At 34.4% G+C, this 18,032-nt stretch overlaps 1 protein-coding gene across 2 annotated transcripts in view; it reads right to left on the bottom strand.

Annotated features, from left to right (window-relative positions):
- LOC109097386 (N-acetyl-beta-glucosaminyl-glycoprotein 4-beta-N-acetylgalactosaminyltransferase 1-like) overlaps window positions 1-18,032 on the bottom strand; it is a 136,713-nt gene that overhangs the window by 51,971 nt on the left and 66,710 nt on the right. For both annotated transcript variants that reach the window (XM_042753516.1, XM_042753517.1), the window contains exons 4-6: window positions 7,585-7,680; window positions 4,388-4,478; window positions 4,186-4,286 (exon numbers count right to left, since the gene is read on the bottom strand). In XM_042753516.1, the coding sequence (XP_042609450.1) occupies window positions 4,186-4,286; window positions 4,388-4,478; window positions 7,585-7,680 (288 nt within the window). The remainder of the gene's footprint in view (window positions 1-4,185; window positions 4,287-4,387; window positions 4,479-7,584; window positions 7,681-18,032) is intronic.

The raw sequence follows: 18,032 nt of genomic DNA, 5'->3' as shown, positions 1-18,032 counted from the left end.
GTGAAAATACATCATACAAGTTATTTACTTTGTTTAAAAATCTTATAAATGTATGAGGTGCCAAGGGGGGCCTTTTACCCCACACATGAGGTAAACAGCATGGAGTAAGCCTATGTAAATAACAGTATTGATACAAATACTTTAGCTAAAATGTTTTTTTTTTTTTTTTTTTATAACGTATTAATGTTGATACTTGTTCAAAACAATCACTTTAGCAAAGTTTGTACTATTTTTTTTAAAATACAGATTTTTTTTTACAAAGATACTTAAAGCATTGAAGGAGATCCCATTATAATTTAATATAGATTTACAGTAGTAACAACAAATGATATTTTATTATATGATATGATTAATATCATGTTTTTAAATATGATGGTTTCATTCTAAATGTGGTGATTATCTCTAATATGGACACCCAACATAACATATGATATTTACCATCTGAATCTAACCATGTCATGTCAACATGTCATATCCTGTTAATAATTAAAAGCAGGGGCGCTTTTTACCCCAAATACCATACTTTGGCATATTCTTTCGTTATTTAAAACTGTTGCTTTAATTATCTTAAACAAAACTGAAAATCATTAAGAAGACTTTTGTCTCAAAATATATTTAAATATATATTTAATAATTTTAGTGATTCTCATTTGCTATTAAAACTGCAACATTTTAAAAAGACAAAATATTAGATCAAGTAAGCACAGAATCAACTTTGCGCTGCTGCTCACGATCGCGTCAAGGATCAGCCATCTTTGCACGAGCATCTTGAAAAGCGGATTTTTCGGAAAGTGCTACGCCAAGTTTTACTGCCATCTAGTGGTTTAGAGGAAAATAATAGCAAAGGCGCCTTTTACTTTTTTGTACCATATTCTGAGTTTGCATTTAATTTTTTTTTTCTTTTTTTCATTTTGATGAATACTGTATCTGCTTTTATGCAGGTGAGATAAGTAAACCGGATACGGTACGCGGATACGGTTTACGGCATTTACGGTTTGATCTGAAAGTAAACAATGTATCCGCGTACATACGTTGCATATTTTGTTTACGTATGTGATACTCTCCAAAATGAGACAAACTGTTGAATATAGTCGTTATTTTTGTTTTCTTTGTGCACAAAAAGTATTCTCGTAGCTTCGTAATATTACGGTTCAACCACTGACATCACATGGATTATTTTAACCATCTCATTGCTACATTTCTGAGTCTTGATGGTGTTAGGATCCCTGCTGTCTATGGGAGGTTCAGAGAGCTCTCGGAATGCAACAAAAATATCTTAATTTGTGTTCCGAAGATGAACGAAGGTCTTACAGGTTTGGAACGACATGAGGGTGAGTAATTAATGACTGAATTTTCATTTTTGGGTGAACATGCTCTTTTTCAAAATCTACTCAAGTGGGTTAAGAAACTTAAAAAGTGAACTCTGTAAGTACACTCAAACTGCCTTTTTCATTAAAATGATCTTAAAGTAGCTACTTGAAACAGATTTTTAAGATCTGAAGTACACTACAAGTGCACATTCAATACAGTTAAGGAAACGTCTTTTCACAAATGTTTTGCAAATGAAAAGATGCATCAAAGGAGACATAAGAACATTAAAAATGAGATGGACACACATGATTATTCCACTCTAGTACCGTTTCCCTCCAAAACAGTGGGAGGGATACCCATAATGCTTTACAGCTAGAAGATTTCTATTTACACAGATGACTCATTTTTCTGCATGAGCTCCATAGAACATCCATTCGCTAAAGGGAAAAATGTGAATGGTACTTATGGAAATTTTTTTGGGCTACAGGGCATTGTTGTGTAGTTTATAATCGGGTATTCAGGGTGTTTTTATGCGTTTGCTTGCTGGTCTGAGTCAAAAGAGTCCTCTCATATTCTCCAGATATGATTGGAATCATCCTTTCAGTGTATGTCTATGGGATTTTGTATGCTTGTTTTATTGTCCATCGGTGAAACTCTTAAAGGGATTGTTCACCCCAAAAAATGTAATTATGGAAGACCTTCACTCCCTTGTGTCATTCTAAACCTGCGTGATGTTCTTTCTTATGCAGAACACAAAATAAGGTATTTTGAAGAATGTCTGGACTTCTTTGACTTTCTCTGTATAGATGAAATCAATGAAAAAGCTGCTGTTCATTGTCTTAATAGCTGACGTTATAATCAGGACTTAAAAACTTGCTCGAGTTATAATTGCGAAAAATGAAAATGTTCCCTTAGGCCATGTTTACTACATTCAAATATGTCGCTTTAAAGCAAAAGTAGTGTTAGTTGTAATGCATTACAAGTAACATAATCAGATTACTTTTCAAAGTAGCTAGTAAAGTAATGCATTACTTTTAAATTTACATCAATATATTGGAGTTAAATTTTCAAACAATTAACGTAAGTTACTTCACTGACACCTCTCCTGTCCCCATGTTAAGAGAAATAGGGACATTTGGCTGACAAAAAGTAACGCAAAACTATTAGTTACTTTATTTTACTTTTTACTTTACAATATTGTAATGCATTACTTTTAAAAGTTACTTTCCCCAACACTGCTTGCCATGGTATGGCATTATATTCAATTGTTTGTAAAGTTGTAGAGTTTTATCATGTTTCCTAACCAGACACAATGTAATATGACTCTAGAAAAGCAATTTGTCTGTTCCAAAATAGTCAACGGTTGCTTTTTGTGCTTCACCATCGCGGCTGTTTCAAAAAATATTTCCCTCGTTAAAACGTGTCCTAAAAAGTTGCAACACACAATAAACATATCTTTTCCATGTTAAGAGGACAAAACTTGTGGAAAACGTACTAATTATGGTATGTTGCGGCATGACATGGTCTCAGCGAGGTGGATTTTTAACTAATTATTCAAAGGTCAGTCTCTTTTGCACACAAAGCTTTTGTTCACTCTCAGAAGACTTGGAATATAGTGATAGTGGCTCTTCTGAAGCCATTTTTTGTAATTTCTGGAGACTGACAGCCCCTATTGGTTTTTTTCAATGTAAGATATTTATCATCTTGGACACGGTACACATTTTGTACCATTGAAAGTAAAGAAAGTAATACAGAATTGGAACAACAAAGTGTAAATGATGGCAAAATTTCATTTTTGAGTGAACTATCCCTTGAACTACTCTGTAACACAGTTTGTCCGGACAATGGAGGTGCAGTGTATAACCTAGCAGCTGTATTTTTCATCTTTCAGAGGCGACTGAGGTATTTCTGTTGGAGTTACCCCACTGCTCCTCTCTCCTTTATGCTCTTCTGTCTATTTTTGAGCCATGTGAACTTTCCTCAAACACAGAATTACATTGAAGAAACTCATTTCGTCTATCTGCGACCCCAGAGTCTTGAATAAATGGAAAGGGGGCAAAGAGAGAAAATACGAGAGCAATAGAGTCACACCTCTATTATACTGAAGCGAGATATTGCTCTTTGTTCTTCGTGTCTTTCTTCCCTCTCAGCTCTTTTGTTCCCACTTCATCCTCTATTTGTCAAGCCGTCGCCTCAAAATTGAAATGAATCTTCACTAAATGAACCTTCAGACGAATCTCGAAACATTTGAGCGTCTATATTTACGCCAACAGATACAACGAGTTTCTCTGTTTCCCCATCTACAGGTGACTGGAAAAGGTCTGTCGCTTCCGTAAGAAGTCCGGACAGGCTGCGATTCTTTTCTTAGACAAAGAGACGCCTCTGAGCCTTGGCGTTTCAATCGATCACACGTCTCTGTGACAGGGTATCGGGTCCTCAGCTGGCGAGTGTGAGCGCCAAGCCCGGTCTGAGCCAGACGTAATCGATACGCCAGTAAACCGCACATTCCCTATACACTCTCCCAGGCTTCTGGCTGAGGCGCTAATTGTGTATTACAAAGCCAGTGCTCCCTCACATCATACAAATCTTCACTTCTAAGTACTGAGACCTCTGGGGAATAAATCTAAATGAAATCCACCATGCAGTAACAGCAAGATCCTCCGTTTGAGGAAATAACCGCCGCTGCCCACAGTGACTCTGGAATCTGTTATTCAGTGACTAATGAAAGGAGTGCTGAATGAAATTTATTCTTTAAAACCGATAAAATTGAATACAGGTCCATGGGAAAGTAATATAAAGTATTTTACTTAAGTACATTTGTTTCATTGTATTAGTTTGCGTTAACTAATGTAATGATAATATTAAGTCACTTACCTTTCCCACGTAGGCCATGAGACGAGCGTTGAGAGGACTGTCATCTGAACTCAGCCAGAGCTCTGAGTTATCGTCAGAAGAAACCGCAAACTGAAAATCACCTGCATATAGAACATACTTTCTTATTCTTTGATAACGTGTATGTGTGTGATTGTGGGGGTTTGCACCCATTTGCACCTTGTTAATGTAAACGAGCATTTACCATCTTTGTAAGGAAGAATGTATCCAAATATTCTCAGGCCATAGTTCTTCCATTTTGGAGCCACGGCCAACTTCTTCACAGCAGTTCTCGTCTGGAGAGATATAATGCATGATTATGAAATTAGTATGTGGTGGGATGAGCAAAGACAGACACGGGAGGTGTGCTAAAATAAAGTACTGTTTTACTTTTTAAACATCTTTGGAATAATTAAGCCTTGCTAAAACTTATTTCAAAGCTAATATTTTGTGTTCTTTCACACACATTTAGCATAGTTTGACAAAATCACAGCTTGGTTGGAAGTGACAAAATATTTTGTTTGGAAATTATATTTACTTTGTTTTGTTTTTTTCACACGTCACATATTTTCAGATTTAATATTTAATCACAAGCTCTTTGCTGACACTGTTGCCACCTTATTAAACATGTTAATTAACATTGAAAAAAATATTAATAGATAGTTAAAATTGGAGATAAAATTATAATGTGTAAAACAAAAATAATAAAATAATTTCACATGCGCGCACACACACACACACAATAAATAAATTACTTAATTTTAAAAATACATTTATTTATTCTACTGTATGTTTTGATTTTCTCAATTTTGTAATAAAAAAGCAACTATGAATAATGAAGACATAAAAAGTTTTCAAGTCAGTTTCAATGTGATTGCCATAAAATTGTTATAAAAGTCTTATATCTGTCATAAAAATCAATCACTGAGACATAATGGGGCTCATTTTATTTCAAATAAAACACCTCTGTGAGTTCTGAAGCCATTCCTGCTGTGTCTGTCCAGTCTCACCCTGCCATAAATGCTAAACAGACGCACATAATAATGTGTGTGTGAGAGCAGAATCTCAGATATCTGTCATCTGTTTACAACAATCACTGAGACAGACAGACGGAGATAAAGAAGCGGAGGAACAGAGAGAAGGATTTCCGGAACAGAGTCAGTCTTTTCACAGTATGTGGCTGTAAATGCTTTTAATTTAGGTTCGGTCCGACATCTTGATCTGTGATCTATAAATTCAAGCCTGCCAAAAGAGAACCAAAAATGAAATATAGAAATAAATGACAAAGTAAAGTTGAGGAGGTGGGAGGACTGTGTAGGTGGTCTGAACTAAACAGAATTCACAAAGACAGATCAGGAGAAGCCAACTGTATAATTCCACCCATTACAACCTGTAGGGGCTTTCAATTAAATTCAACCACCCACATGAGGAGAGACCGCTGGAGGTTTGCAGACACACCTTCCAAAACCCTATAATAATCAACAAAAACTGCAGTTTGCCGTAAATCAAAGGAATACTTCACTGAGTTAGATGACAACAGAATTGTGCTATGGCCATGTCATATAACAAAATAAAAGTAATGGAAAATAAAAAATAAATAATAAATAAATAAATAAATAAATCAAATAAAAGATTTTCAAGGTGAGACCAAATAATAATAATAATAATAATAATAATAATAATAATAATAATAATAATAATAATAAATTATTTTAATGTTAAAATATTAATAATTATATTAATAAATTATTTTATAATGGTGATGATAATAATATTCATAAATTTAAAAATCTAGAAATAAGTCTACAAAAACTAGAAAAAATTTTAATAAATCCAAATAATTCATAATTAATTATTAAAACTAAAATATATAATCTTATAATTATTAAGCCAACAATCAACTTATATATTTTACTTATATTTATTTTACAATAAACAAATACATTTTCCTGGAAGTTGGGTTGGGCATATTGAAGGGCTCCTTCCATTTTTAACATACTTCCATCACATCCCAGCTATTTAACCTGATTTACTACTTGGTAATGGAAAAAGTAGTTGGTATAAGGAGGAGGGGCATTGGGATTGGATAAAATTTGGACACGCCCTTGAGTGCAGGATGAAATGCTGGATTTAAAATGTTCATTTAAAATGCATATATGTACGATAAAATATTTGCATCAGATGATATTTTAGACTGGATTCCATGAAATGAAATCTAAAAACACTGAAGTTCTTCTTCCATGGTAGAGAAATGGATTTTCCAACTGAGTGTAGCACACTGACAAGTTCTTGTAAAGAGCACATTCCTCCCAACGATCACATAGCTGCTTGTTTACTCGGCTTTCTGCTAATATTTACTTTCCACCGTTTCAGTTACGCTTCACTGGGCTCCTGTGCAAATTTACGGCCGCTGTAGTGAAAGACGTGGGCTTGTGTTTTAAAATGCCTTTCTAACCAAACACAGCGCTGTCACATTACTCTAAAACTCAATTTTGTTTTCTCATATCAGCACGACAGCTGCCATCAAACCAAAACAACACACTCAAATATCCCTACTAAAGTTTACCATACCAATAACTATGTATTTTGTACATATTTCTCCTTTTTTATAAGATTAACATTATTATAATTCCAGATTTCACTATTTGTCTTTCCATATAGCTCAACTCCATCATAACAGTGTCCTCCATCTCATAAATCATACAAGCTAAACAGATATTCAATAATTAATGTGTTGAAATTAATAATTAACTCACTCGTCTAAAAACAAATTGTCCTCTTTAAAGCTTCCTGCAGTAAAAACCGGCCACAGGGCCAATCAAAAAGAGTACAAACTGTTTCAAGATTTGAATTAAAGATTCATTTTTAATATCTCATAGCACTGCACATCAGTGAATCCACACCAGTTTTTGCTATTAATTATCTCAGGAAACATAATTACGCACAATTTTCAGTATATCAGCGGGGCATCATCTTCCACTATTTTTGCCTACAAACTCCTGATGTTTATGTGAGCAGAGCACACACTTCTCTCGAGACGGGAGTCTGAGTTATAGCCGCTCCAGGACAATAGACAAACCAATTTCATCTCTACATCACCCGAGAATACATGAACGTGAGATCTGGTCTGTGGGAGTTTTGAATTATGAAAGACACAGAGAAGCACAGACATGCACACACTCTCAAGAAAATAACAAACAGACACATCCAACTGCCCAAACATCTGAAACCTTCATGTAAACCTGGAAGCACGGGATGTTCTTCGGATCATAATGTCAACTTGAGTGCTGCTGTCAGCAAACCAAATATTAATACTAATCAAATTGTTATGTTAATATGATATGCCACTAAAAATGCTAAATAGAAGTAGTCTCAGATTTTGGAGCAGAAGGTGATACTCACATGGGGGTAGAGAGGAAAATGCAGGTTCTTCCTGAGCTGAGCGACTGAGGAGCCACACCAGTCCTCAAAGACGTGGAGATTCGCTTGACCTTTAAACTGTGAAGAAGAAACATGGAAGACCTGAAGATTACTTTCTGACATGCTGCTGAAGTGTATAAAAATTGGAATAAAAAACTGAATTTAATGTTTTGCCACAATGTGTTTTTTAATTGAAGAATCGCGGTTTTAAATAAAAATATTACCCAATGCTCAAATTAAGCACACTGGCATTATGCTAACAAGAACAGTTAAGAGAAAAGAAAGATCCAACCGCAAGACGGCACACGCGATAACGCGTGCTCTAAGAAAGACTGTAACCAAGCTGAATGCAAAAAACACACGGTTTTTTTTTTTTCAAATTTAATTGAAAAAAACACACGGTTATGGACAACAGTTTTACTTCTTTTAACTTGAGTGGCATATATTTAGAATGCTGTTTCAAGCATGAGACGCTGAGTAAGATGCAAAAGTTGAACCCAAATGTCAAACACATTTACAGAAAAACAATGGAAGTTAGCACAATGGAATGAAAAACCTGTAAAGAACCACTACTTTTTTTTGCCTAATCACCTAGACAGACAGACAGATAGATATTGTCAGATGATAGATAGATAGATAGATAGATAGATAGATAGATAGATAGATAGATAGATAGATAGATAGATAGATAGATAGATAGATAGATAGATAGATAGATAGATTATATGATGTATGGTTAGATATAGATAGATAGATAGATAGATAGATAGATAGATAGATTATATATTGTCAGATTACAGATAGATAGATAGATAGATAGATAGATAGATAGATAGATAGATAGATTATATATTGTCAGATTACAGATAGATAGATAGATAGATATTTAGATGGTTGGTTGGTTGGTTGATAGATAGATAGATAGATAGATAGATAGATAGATTATATATTGTCAGATTACAGATAGATAGATAGATAGATAAATTATATATTGTCAGATTACAGATAGATAGATAGATAGATAGATTATATATTGTCAGATTTAGGATTTGTATATATAGATAGATAGATAGATAGATTGATAGATAAGTTTGATATTTAGGTTGGTTGTATGGTTAGATTTTGCATTGTCAGATTACAGATAGATAGATAGATAGATTGTCAGATTACAGATAGATAGATAGATAGATTATATATTGTCAGATTACAGATAGATAGATAGATAGATAGATAGATAGATAGATAGATAGATTTATGGTTGGTTGGTAGGTAGGTTGGTTGGTTGATTGGTTGTTTATTTTTTGTTTGATTACAGATAGATAGATAGATAGATTGTTTATTTTTTGTTTGATTACAGATAGATAGATAGATAGATAGATAGATAGATAGATAGATAGATAGATAGATAGATAGATAGATAGATAGATAGATAGATAGATAATATATTGTCAGATTACAGATAGATAGATAGATAGATAGATAGATTATATATTGTCAGATTACAGACAGATAGATAGATAGATAGATAGATAGATAGATAGATTATATATTGTCAGATTACAGACAGACAGACAGACAGATAGATAGATAGATAGATAGATAGATAGATAGATAGATAGATAGATAGATAGATAGATAGATAGATTATATATTGTCAGATTACAGATAGATAGATAGATAGATAGATAGATAGATAGATAGATAGATAGATAGATAGATAGATAGATAATATATTGTCAGATTACAGATAGATAGATAGATAGATAGATAGATAGATAGATAGATAGATTATATATTGTCAGATTACAGACAGATAGATAGATAGATAGATAGATAGATAGATAGATAGATAGATAGATAGATAGATAGATTATATATTGTCAGATTACAGACAGACAGACAGACAGATAGATAGATAGATAGATTATATATTGTCAGATTACAGATAGATAGATAGATAGATAGATAATATATTGTCAGATTACAGATGGATAGATAGATAGATAGATAGATAGAAAGAAAGATAGATAGATAGATTATATATTGTCAGATTACAGACAGATAGATAGATAGATAGATAGATAGATAGATAGACAGATAGATAGATAGATTATATATTGTCAGATTACAGACAGACAGACAGACAGACAGATAGATAGATAGATAGATTATATATTGTCAGATTACAGATAGATAGATAGATAGATTATATATTGTCAGATTACAGATAGATAGATAGATAGATAGATAGATTATATATTGTCAGATTAAAGATAGATAGATAGATAGATAGATTATATATTGTCAGATTACAGATAGATAGATAGATAGATAGATAGATTATATATTGTCAGATTACAGATAGATAGATAGATAGATAGATAGATAGATAATATATTGTCAGATTACAGATAGATAGATAGATAGATAGATAGATAGATTATATATTGTCAGATTACAGATAGATAGATAGATAGATAGATAGATAGATAATATATTGTCAGATTACAGATAGATAGATAGATAGATAGATAGATAGATAGATAGATAGATAGATAGATAGATTATATATTGTCAGATTACAGACAGATAGATAGATAGATAGATAGATAGATTATATATTGTCAGATTACAGACAGACAGACAGACAGACAGATAGAGTAGATAGATAGATTACAGACAGAACAGATAGATAGATAGATTTTTACAGATAGATAGATAGATAGATAGATAGATAGATAGATAGATAGATAGTAGATTATATATTGTCAGATTACAGACAGATAGATAGATAGATAGATAGATAGATAGATAGATATTTAGATAGATAGATAGATAGATAGATTATATATTGTCAGATTACAGATAGATAGATAGATAGATAGATAGATAGATAATATATTGTCAGATTACAGATAGATAGATAGATAGATAGATAGATAGATAGATAGATAGATTATATATTGTCAGATTACAGACAGATAGATAGATAGATAGATAGATAGATAGATTATATATTGTCAGATTACAGACAGACAGACAGACAGACAGACAGACAGATAGATAGATAGATAGATAGATAGATAGATAGATAGATAGATAGATAGATAGATAGATAGATATTGTCAGATTAAAGACAGATGGATAGATAGATAGATAGATAGATAGATAGATAGATAGATAGATAGATAGATAGATAGATATTGTCAGATTAAAGACAGATAGATAGATAGATAGATAGATAGATAGATAGATAGATAGATAGATAGATAGATAGATAGATAGATAGATAGATAGATAGATAGATAGATAGATAGATAGATATTGTCAGATTAAAGACAGATGGATAGATAGATAGATAGATAGATAGATAGATAGATAGATAGATAGATAGATAGATAGATAGATAGATAGATAGATAGATAGATAGATAGATATTGTCAGATTATATATCAAATATCAAAGCAGCTTCTCAAACACTGGCAGAAACCCATGCTAAGACCGGCATCCAAAACCCAACATGCTGGTCTCTTCAGCAGGGAGCCAGTGTGTTCCTGGACAAAAATACACTATCCAAAGTCTTTTAAAAAACACCAGCTCCTGTAGTATTATGAGATTTACAGCAGAACCACACCAGGGATTGAGTCACCAAACCGCTGAAGATCCGTCAGAGCATCTAATCCTGTCCCGACCGCTGCCGTGCGACCTCAGCTGGACCGACCTGCCACAATCTGATCCACGGGGAGTTGAGCGTTAATAAAACACGACAGCAGTTTAGATGACTGGTGTTCTGGCACAATGTTCTACACAGCGTCCACAGGCTCCCCAAAAACCACAACATCAGAGGTGTTACAGCCTGCAGTGAAAGGCAGGAAAACCAGAAAATTTTCCAGCCCAGTAGAAAAATCTAATCGTTTTAGAATGCGCTCACGGCGCTCACTTCTGATGGGCCGCGTCACAAACCATTAGCATCAGTTAGCACGCTAAAGCACGGATGACCACGCGCAAAACCGAGAATGCCGGCTCTCGCTGATGTCAGTTAAAGCTCTTTAAGCCCGACAAATAGAACTGACATATTCACATTAGACAGCCGGCTACACTTTCAACCCCGTGTATTTTATTCCCGGTATTTGGTGTCTGTCAGCAGACATTAGACTGGGGCAGGAAGAAGAGAACTGGGAGTTATTGTTTATTCCTTGCTGTTGGCGCAAAATTGATTCCTTTCTCTCCCTCTGCGAATTCTCTAAACACGATCAATAAGAGAAGATCAGAAGCACAATTCTGTTACACAGTGCATTTGCACACACCACAGAGACTAAAGGAATAAAGGCACCTTGCGGTTGAAGTACTGGAGGGAAATTCATTCGCTTTCATGAGGTGGAGAAACTTTGGTTGCATCAGTTTGCAATGAATCTTTGATGAACAAATGTTCCTGACCATCACAGCTGAGGTGAACTCGGTCAGCCCATCAGTTCTGTAGTTTATCTAATAGTCATTTCGGGAATTGACCTCAGGTTCAGCAGGAATGGTTGGTGTCTTGCTGAGAAAGTGTGAAGTGGTTGATGATGCAATTTCAAGGCCTTTCTTAGAGGAGTCATATCATGCATTTTTCTAATAGTATTTTAAATTAAATATATATAAATAAATATATAAGTGGATTATGACAATTGTAGGAGGATTTTTTGAATTGTATGTGTGTTTTTTGTCTTGTTTGTGTTAACCCAGCCTCAGAACATTCCTTGTGAAGTTCACTCAAATTCTTGAATCGATTTTGCTTGACAATCCTCATAAGGCTGTGGTTCTCTCGGTTGGTTGTGCATCTCTTTCTTCCACACTTTTTCCTTCCACTCAACTTTCTGTTAACATGCTTGGATACAGCAGTCTGTGAACAGCCAGCTTCTTTGGCAATGAATGTTTGTGGCTTACCCTCCTTGTGAAGGGTGTCAATGATTGTCTTCTGGACAACTGTCAGATCAGCAGTCTTCCCCATGATTGTGTAGCCTACTGAACCAGACTGAGAGACCATTTTCAAGGCTCAGGAAACCTTTGTAGGTGTTTTGAGTTGATTAGATGACTGGCATGTCACCATATTCTAATTTGTCGAGAATTGGTGGGTTTTGATAAATGTGAGCCAAAACCATCACAATTAAAAGAACCAAAGACAAACTACTTCAGTCTGTGTGCAGTGAATATTATTCTAATTTTTTGTGTATTTGTGTGTTTTTATACATGTGTGGATAGATAGATAGATAGATAGATAGATAGCGTAAATGAATTTATGTATATTAATATTACATAAATGTAAACATAGGCATATTTTGATGCATATTTTGGTGTAAGTATATTTTGATTCTTTTTATGTAGTGCTTTGGGATGAGAAAAGTGCAATAAAAATGTATTATTATTATTATTATTAATGTAGCCATATAAACATCACACTTTTTTTGTAGGATTAATTTATAACTCTACCATGAATGAACGACAGACCAGACGAACAAACAAACAAATTAATTCATTCAATTTCAATTTAATAAACATTATGCTTCAACCTTAATATGCTAAACAATGACTAATGTTATTTTTGTCAAATATCTGAATGATTTTTAAAATACTATTTAACGTTTTTTGAATCCTTTTACTGATTCATTCAAAAGAACCTGTTCATGAGAGTCATTTGTTTGTGTAATGAGCATCATAGTTAAAGAAGACTTTAAAGTCGCAGTCATATTTACCGTTACTTAGACGAAATCCAGGAATCCAGGAAAGTTTTGCAAACATTTGAAAATGTCAAGATTTGAAAATATACATATACTGTATCGCTATTCTACTGACAATAGACAACGGATCTTTTCGTGCGAAAATTTTCACTGAAATTTCGCTAATGTAACAACACACCCCATTTATGAAATTAATTTCACCTCACAAAACTATATGACAAAATATTTTGTCATCATTCACTAACCTTATGTTGTTACACAGCTGTATGGCTTTCTTGTATATCTGTATAAGATATTATGAGAAAGAACAATGTCTAAACAATGTCCAAATACTGAGACATTTTTGAACATATCTTCTTTTGTGCCTCAGAAGAAAAGTTGCATAAATAGGCTTATAATGTTCAGGAAAACCCTAAAATAATTAAAAAGTGAATGATATGACCACTTTAACAGCAGGTTTGAAAGCAGTGACCACACAGTGATCTTAGACCACATTTATTTCTATACTTAACATGTCAAACCCACCCTAAATTTCTGTTAAGGGAAATTAAAGTTGCCGACGTACAGAATACAGAAGTACTGAAAACAGTTTCTCTTTCTACAACATAAACATCGATACCAGGCACTTTGATTGGATTCTCACCGCTGTTTTATTGCATACCCTGTTGAATTCAGTGAGTCAGTCTCTCATTTGTGCTGTGAGCTTTTATCCTTGGTACCAGCCCACAAACTAGGCCACAGAGATTAACCCTGCGATTCCACGGCTATAAATAAACACCATCAAGCAGAACATATTGTATTTTCATAGAGTGCCATTCTTTTTTAAACCACAGGGATTATTATGGGGAGGTTTTGATTAAACTCAATCGCCTTCATGGGTGAATATGGCAGCTGTCTTCCACGTTTATATAATCCTTATGTAATATCTCCTGCGTGTTTGATTCATAGCTATAAAAGTGCAATGATTGCTAACAAAATCAAGTCTTGTGAAGTCATATAATAGCTTTATGTGATTTAACGACAATCTACTCTCCAGCCAGCGATTAACTCAAGAACCACTGAGACCAGATCAGTGAGTCATTGAGTCAGTAAGTTGAAAACTGAATCAGTAAACGAATCGCTCTTTGGAAACAATTCTTTTCAGCGATCAGGTTCGCAAATATTTTGTGAATGTAATGGACTGATTCAATAATGAATTAGAATTCAACTCAATGGTCCTTCAAAAGTTCACATTTGGGAGTTTTTATGAAATTTTATGTGGTTATACAAGATACCGGTGACCATGTAGAGATTCACATTTGCTCTTTCAGTGATGTTTATCCTAAAACACGTCTTTCTCACAAAAGAGATGTTTTTTTATGTTTTTGTAAAAGATACCGGTGACCATGTAGAGTTGACCATGTAGAGATTCACATTTGCTCTTTCAGTGATGTTTATCCTAAAACACGTCTTTAAAGTATTCTACAAGACAGACACTTTACAATTAAAGATACACAAGAGGTCAATGTCTGCAAGACTTTACAGACTTGTGTCAATTTGCAATTTGAGTTTAATTGCATGAAACAAGTAAAAGCCAGAACAACGTCATTCAGTATACTCAAGATTTAAATCTACTCCAACACGAATAGTGAGAAATGCCATACATCAATTGGATTAGTTATTGTGCGCAGTGCTGTTTTATGTCTCCATCGACTGATCTCTCAAGCGATCACTCATCTGTGTCCTTTATGATGTCACATGGCCTCATATTGATTGATGATAGTAATCAAACGCTCTCATTAATGCATTAATGGTAACCCTCCTGCTTCCCAGAACTGCTGCTAATGATCTGTATTTGGGAAGACGGAGAGACAGAGACCCGCTCCTCAGATTAACGTTACACAGCCTATAGGGGTGCAATGACATCAGCCTGTCGTATCGCATTATTGTTGAATTATTGCTAAAAAATACTAACCTGTGCTTAGAAAATTAATGTCTTAACTGGTTAGAGATATTTTAACGTTACACAGCCTATAGGGGTAATGTATTTATTTTTTTCTAAAAAAATAATAATAATTGTTTATTATTATTATTATTATTAATTTATTTATTTATTTATTTTAATCATCTATTATTGTTGTTTTTTAATAGAAATGAATGTATTTTTATTATTGTCATATTTCTCATTAAATTAATTTATTATTATTATTATTATTATTATTATTAATTTATTTTTACATTTTTATTGTTGTTTAAATGGAGAATGCCGTGAATGCCCCATGAGAGCTGTGTTTGGGAATCTTCTAGTAGGGTTCACATACTACAAAACAACTGTGACATTCACTCACCGGTCAGAAAATCACACCGTATAAACTTTACACAGCCAGAAAAGACGGCTCTATTCCAGCACAAAGAATAACCAGAGTAATATTTTTCCCAGGAGTCTATTGTATTTCTTAGAGCAAACCTCATATCCCGCGAGTATGTCTAAAAAAACATGACCTTCACTTCTCTCAGTCAGTCTGGTGGAGGCCCATTGATTTGAATTTATTTTTCCCAGGAGTGTATTGTTTTGCTCCAAACTCTCCTCCTGTCTCAAGCACAACAACCACCCACGGAGGAATCACGTCCCACGGAAGTAGGTTTGTGCGTGACATAGACAAACAATCAGTCTCCTCTCAGAATGACAAGCAATGACACCATTTGTCACCCACAATGCCTCTGGGATTGGGCATCAGAGACGTGACTAGTACCACAATCATGCAACTGTGGGCATCTGATGCAGAATTGCTCTCTCGAGTCAGTCCAGACAGTATGCTACACCACTGATGAGGAATGAGCCAAAATGGTCAGCTAGTCTAACAACAACCAAAAGTGATTGCGGCAATCACATGTGACAACCCCGTGCTGGACTCGTCCATGGTAAAAGCCGATTCGACAATGCACAGTGCAAAGTTAATGTATCTCCTCAGCGACCAGCACGGATCAGCTCCAGACATGACGAAGCAGATATCGTCCTCTTTTGGAAGGCCAAACAAAGTAGTTTCGCTTTCACAGTGAAACACACAGCATCTATACGACATGGCGGCGGCAACAACAATACTACAACGAGAATGAAAGGTACGCCTACTTTCTTTGCATAAACATCTGGGCGGCGTTATGCAAATCTTATGAGACTTTAGTCTTTGCAACTTTGCAGATCTTCTTTGATCACCAAGAGCTTGTAACACTCCAAAGAGAAAGGAAAAAATAAATTTGAGGGAAAACAAACAAACAAACAAAAAAATATTGATTGATTGAACTATTGACTCCATTACGTCACTCGCATTACTTCACGAAAGTGGGGAGGGCACTAAAGAGTTAATCTGGAGCGATTTGCTAGCTTCTGTTCTCTGATTGGTGGATATTTCTTTACAGAATCATGGGTAATGATCTTTTCTTTTCTATCCTTTCGATCTAATGTCTTCACCTGGAATTCCGCTGTTGAACACATTTTTACACTGTTGCACTCTATTGCCTAGCGGTGCAATGCATCACAAAACTCACTGTTCGGATCATATTATGGTATTTCAGTAAAAATGGGGGAGGGGCATGGAACAAATGTCTACTTTTAAGTGTTCATTGTATAAAATAAATATAGATTAATCTTTGTTAAAGTTGTTTGTGTTTTGTTGTTTAAGGTATAGCTGCTGTCACTTTAAGACCTATTAAGGTATAGCTGCTGTCACTTTATTAGCCTGTTAGCTTAGTCTACAGTATTACCCTGTGTAAAAATGCAAGCTAAGCTAATGTGTTTAACATGTGGCAGTCAAAGCAATCTGGTCTACAATGCGCCAAACTGAACCTTTGCAATAGGTCAACAAATTATGCAAACTGGAATAATCAACTAAAAGTGCGATCACGTTAACGAAATTTCAGCAAATTTCATAACCAAAAATAGGTCCATTGTCTATTGTTAATAGTGTAGCTATGTATAAAGTACAGCTCACATTTTCAATTTTGTGTTGTTGGTCAACACGGCAAATTTATGTGAAATCTGGTTGGGGGATCTTTCGCCCTCACATAAAATTCCTAATCGTGTGGAGAAATAAAGAAATAACAATAAAAATTTGCAGTGTGACGTCATTTTGACGTTATTTTAAGCTACTGTTTTACACGTACCATGTTGTTAGATCAGGCTTAACAAATGGCAGACTGAACTCAGTGGATGTTGTGCTTTTGTGATGATGTGTCAAGTTAAAAGCAATTAGAGCGCAATAGTCTTTGTCCTGCTGTGCTCCATCTAGCTGTTAAACTGGGTTCATGCTAAGCTATTCGTGAACTATTTTAACAAAGTCCTTACTACCATTCTGGGCCTTGAACTTTTCAGTTGCATTGCTGTCTATGCAGTGTCAGAAAGCTCTCTGATTTCATCAAAAAATATCTTAATTTGTGTTCTGAAGATGATCAAAGGTCTTACGGGTTTGAAATAACATGAGGGTGAGTAGTTAATTACAGAATTTTCGTTTTTGGGTGAACTATCCCTTTAAGCATTCACCACTTCCTCAAGACCAATTAATCAACTAATCTATAGTTTTGCTAGTACAGAAGATGTTTGTGTTTGAGATATCACAGATTGAATACAGATATCCTACTCGCTCTGGTCTTCGTGACTGTACTGTAATAACCCGACGGGAAGTCACTGATGCTCACAATTTTCTCAACTCTCTAATGACACATAATGGCTTCAGATAA

The sequence above is a fragment of the Cyprinus carpio genome, chromosome B25 (genome assembly GCF_018340385.1).
Source record: "Cyprinus carpio isolate SPL01 chromosome B25, ASM1834038v1, whole genome shotgun sequence".
Taxonomy (NCBI): Eukaryota; Metazoa; Chordata; class Actinopteri; order Cypriniformes; family Cyprinidae; genus Cyprinus; species Cyprinus carpio.
Note: the sequence above shows the minus strand (reverse complement) of the source record. Positions and strands in the feature narration are given on the sequence as shown.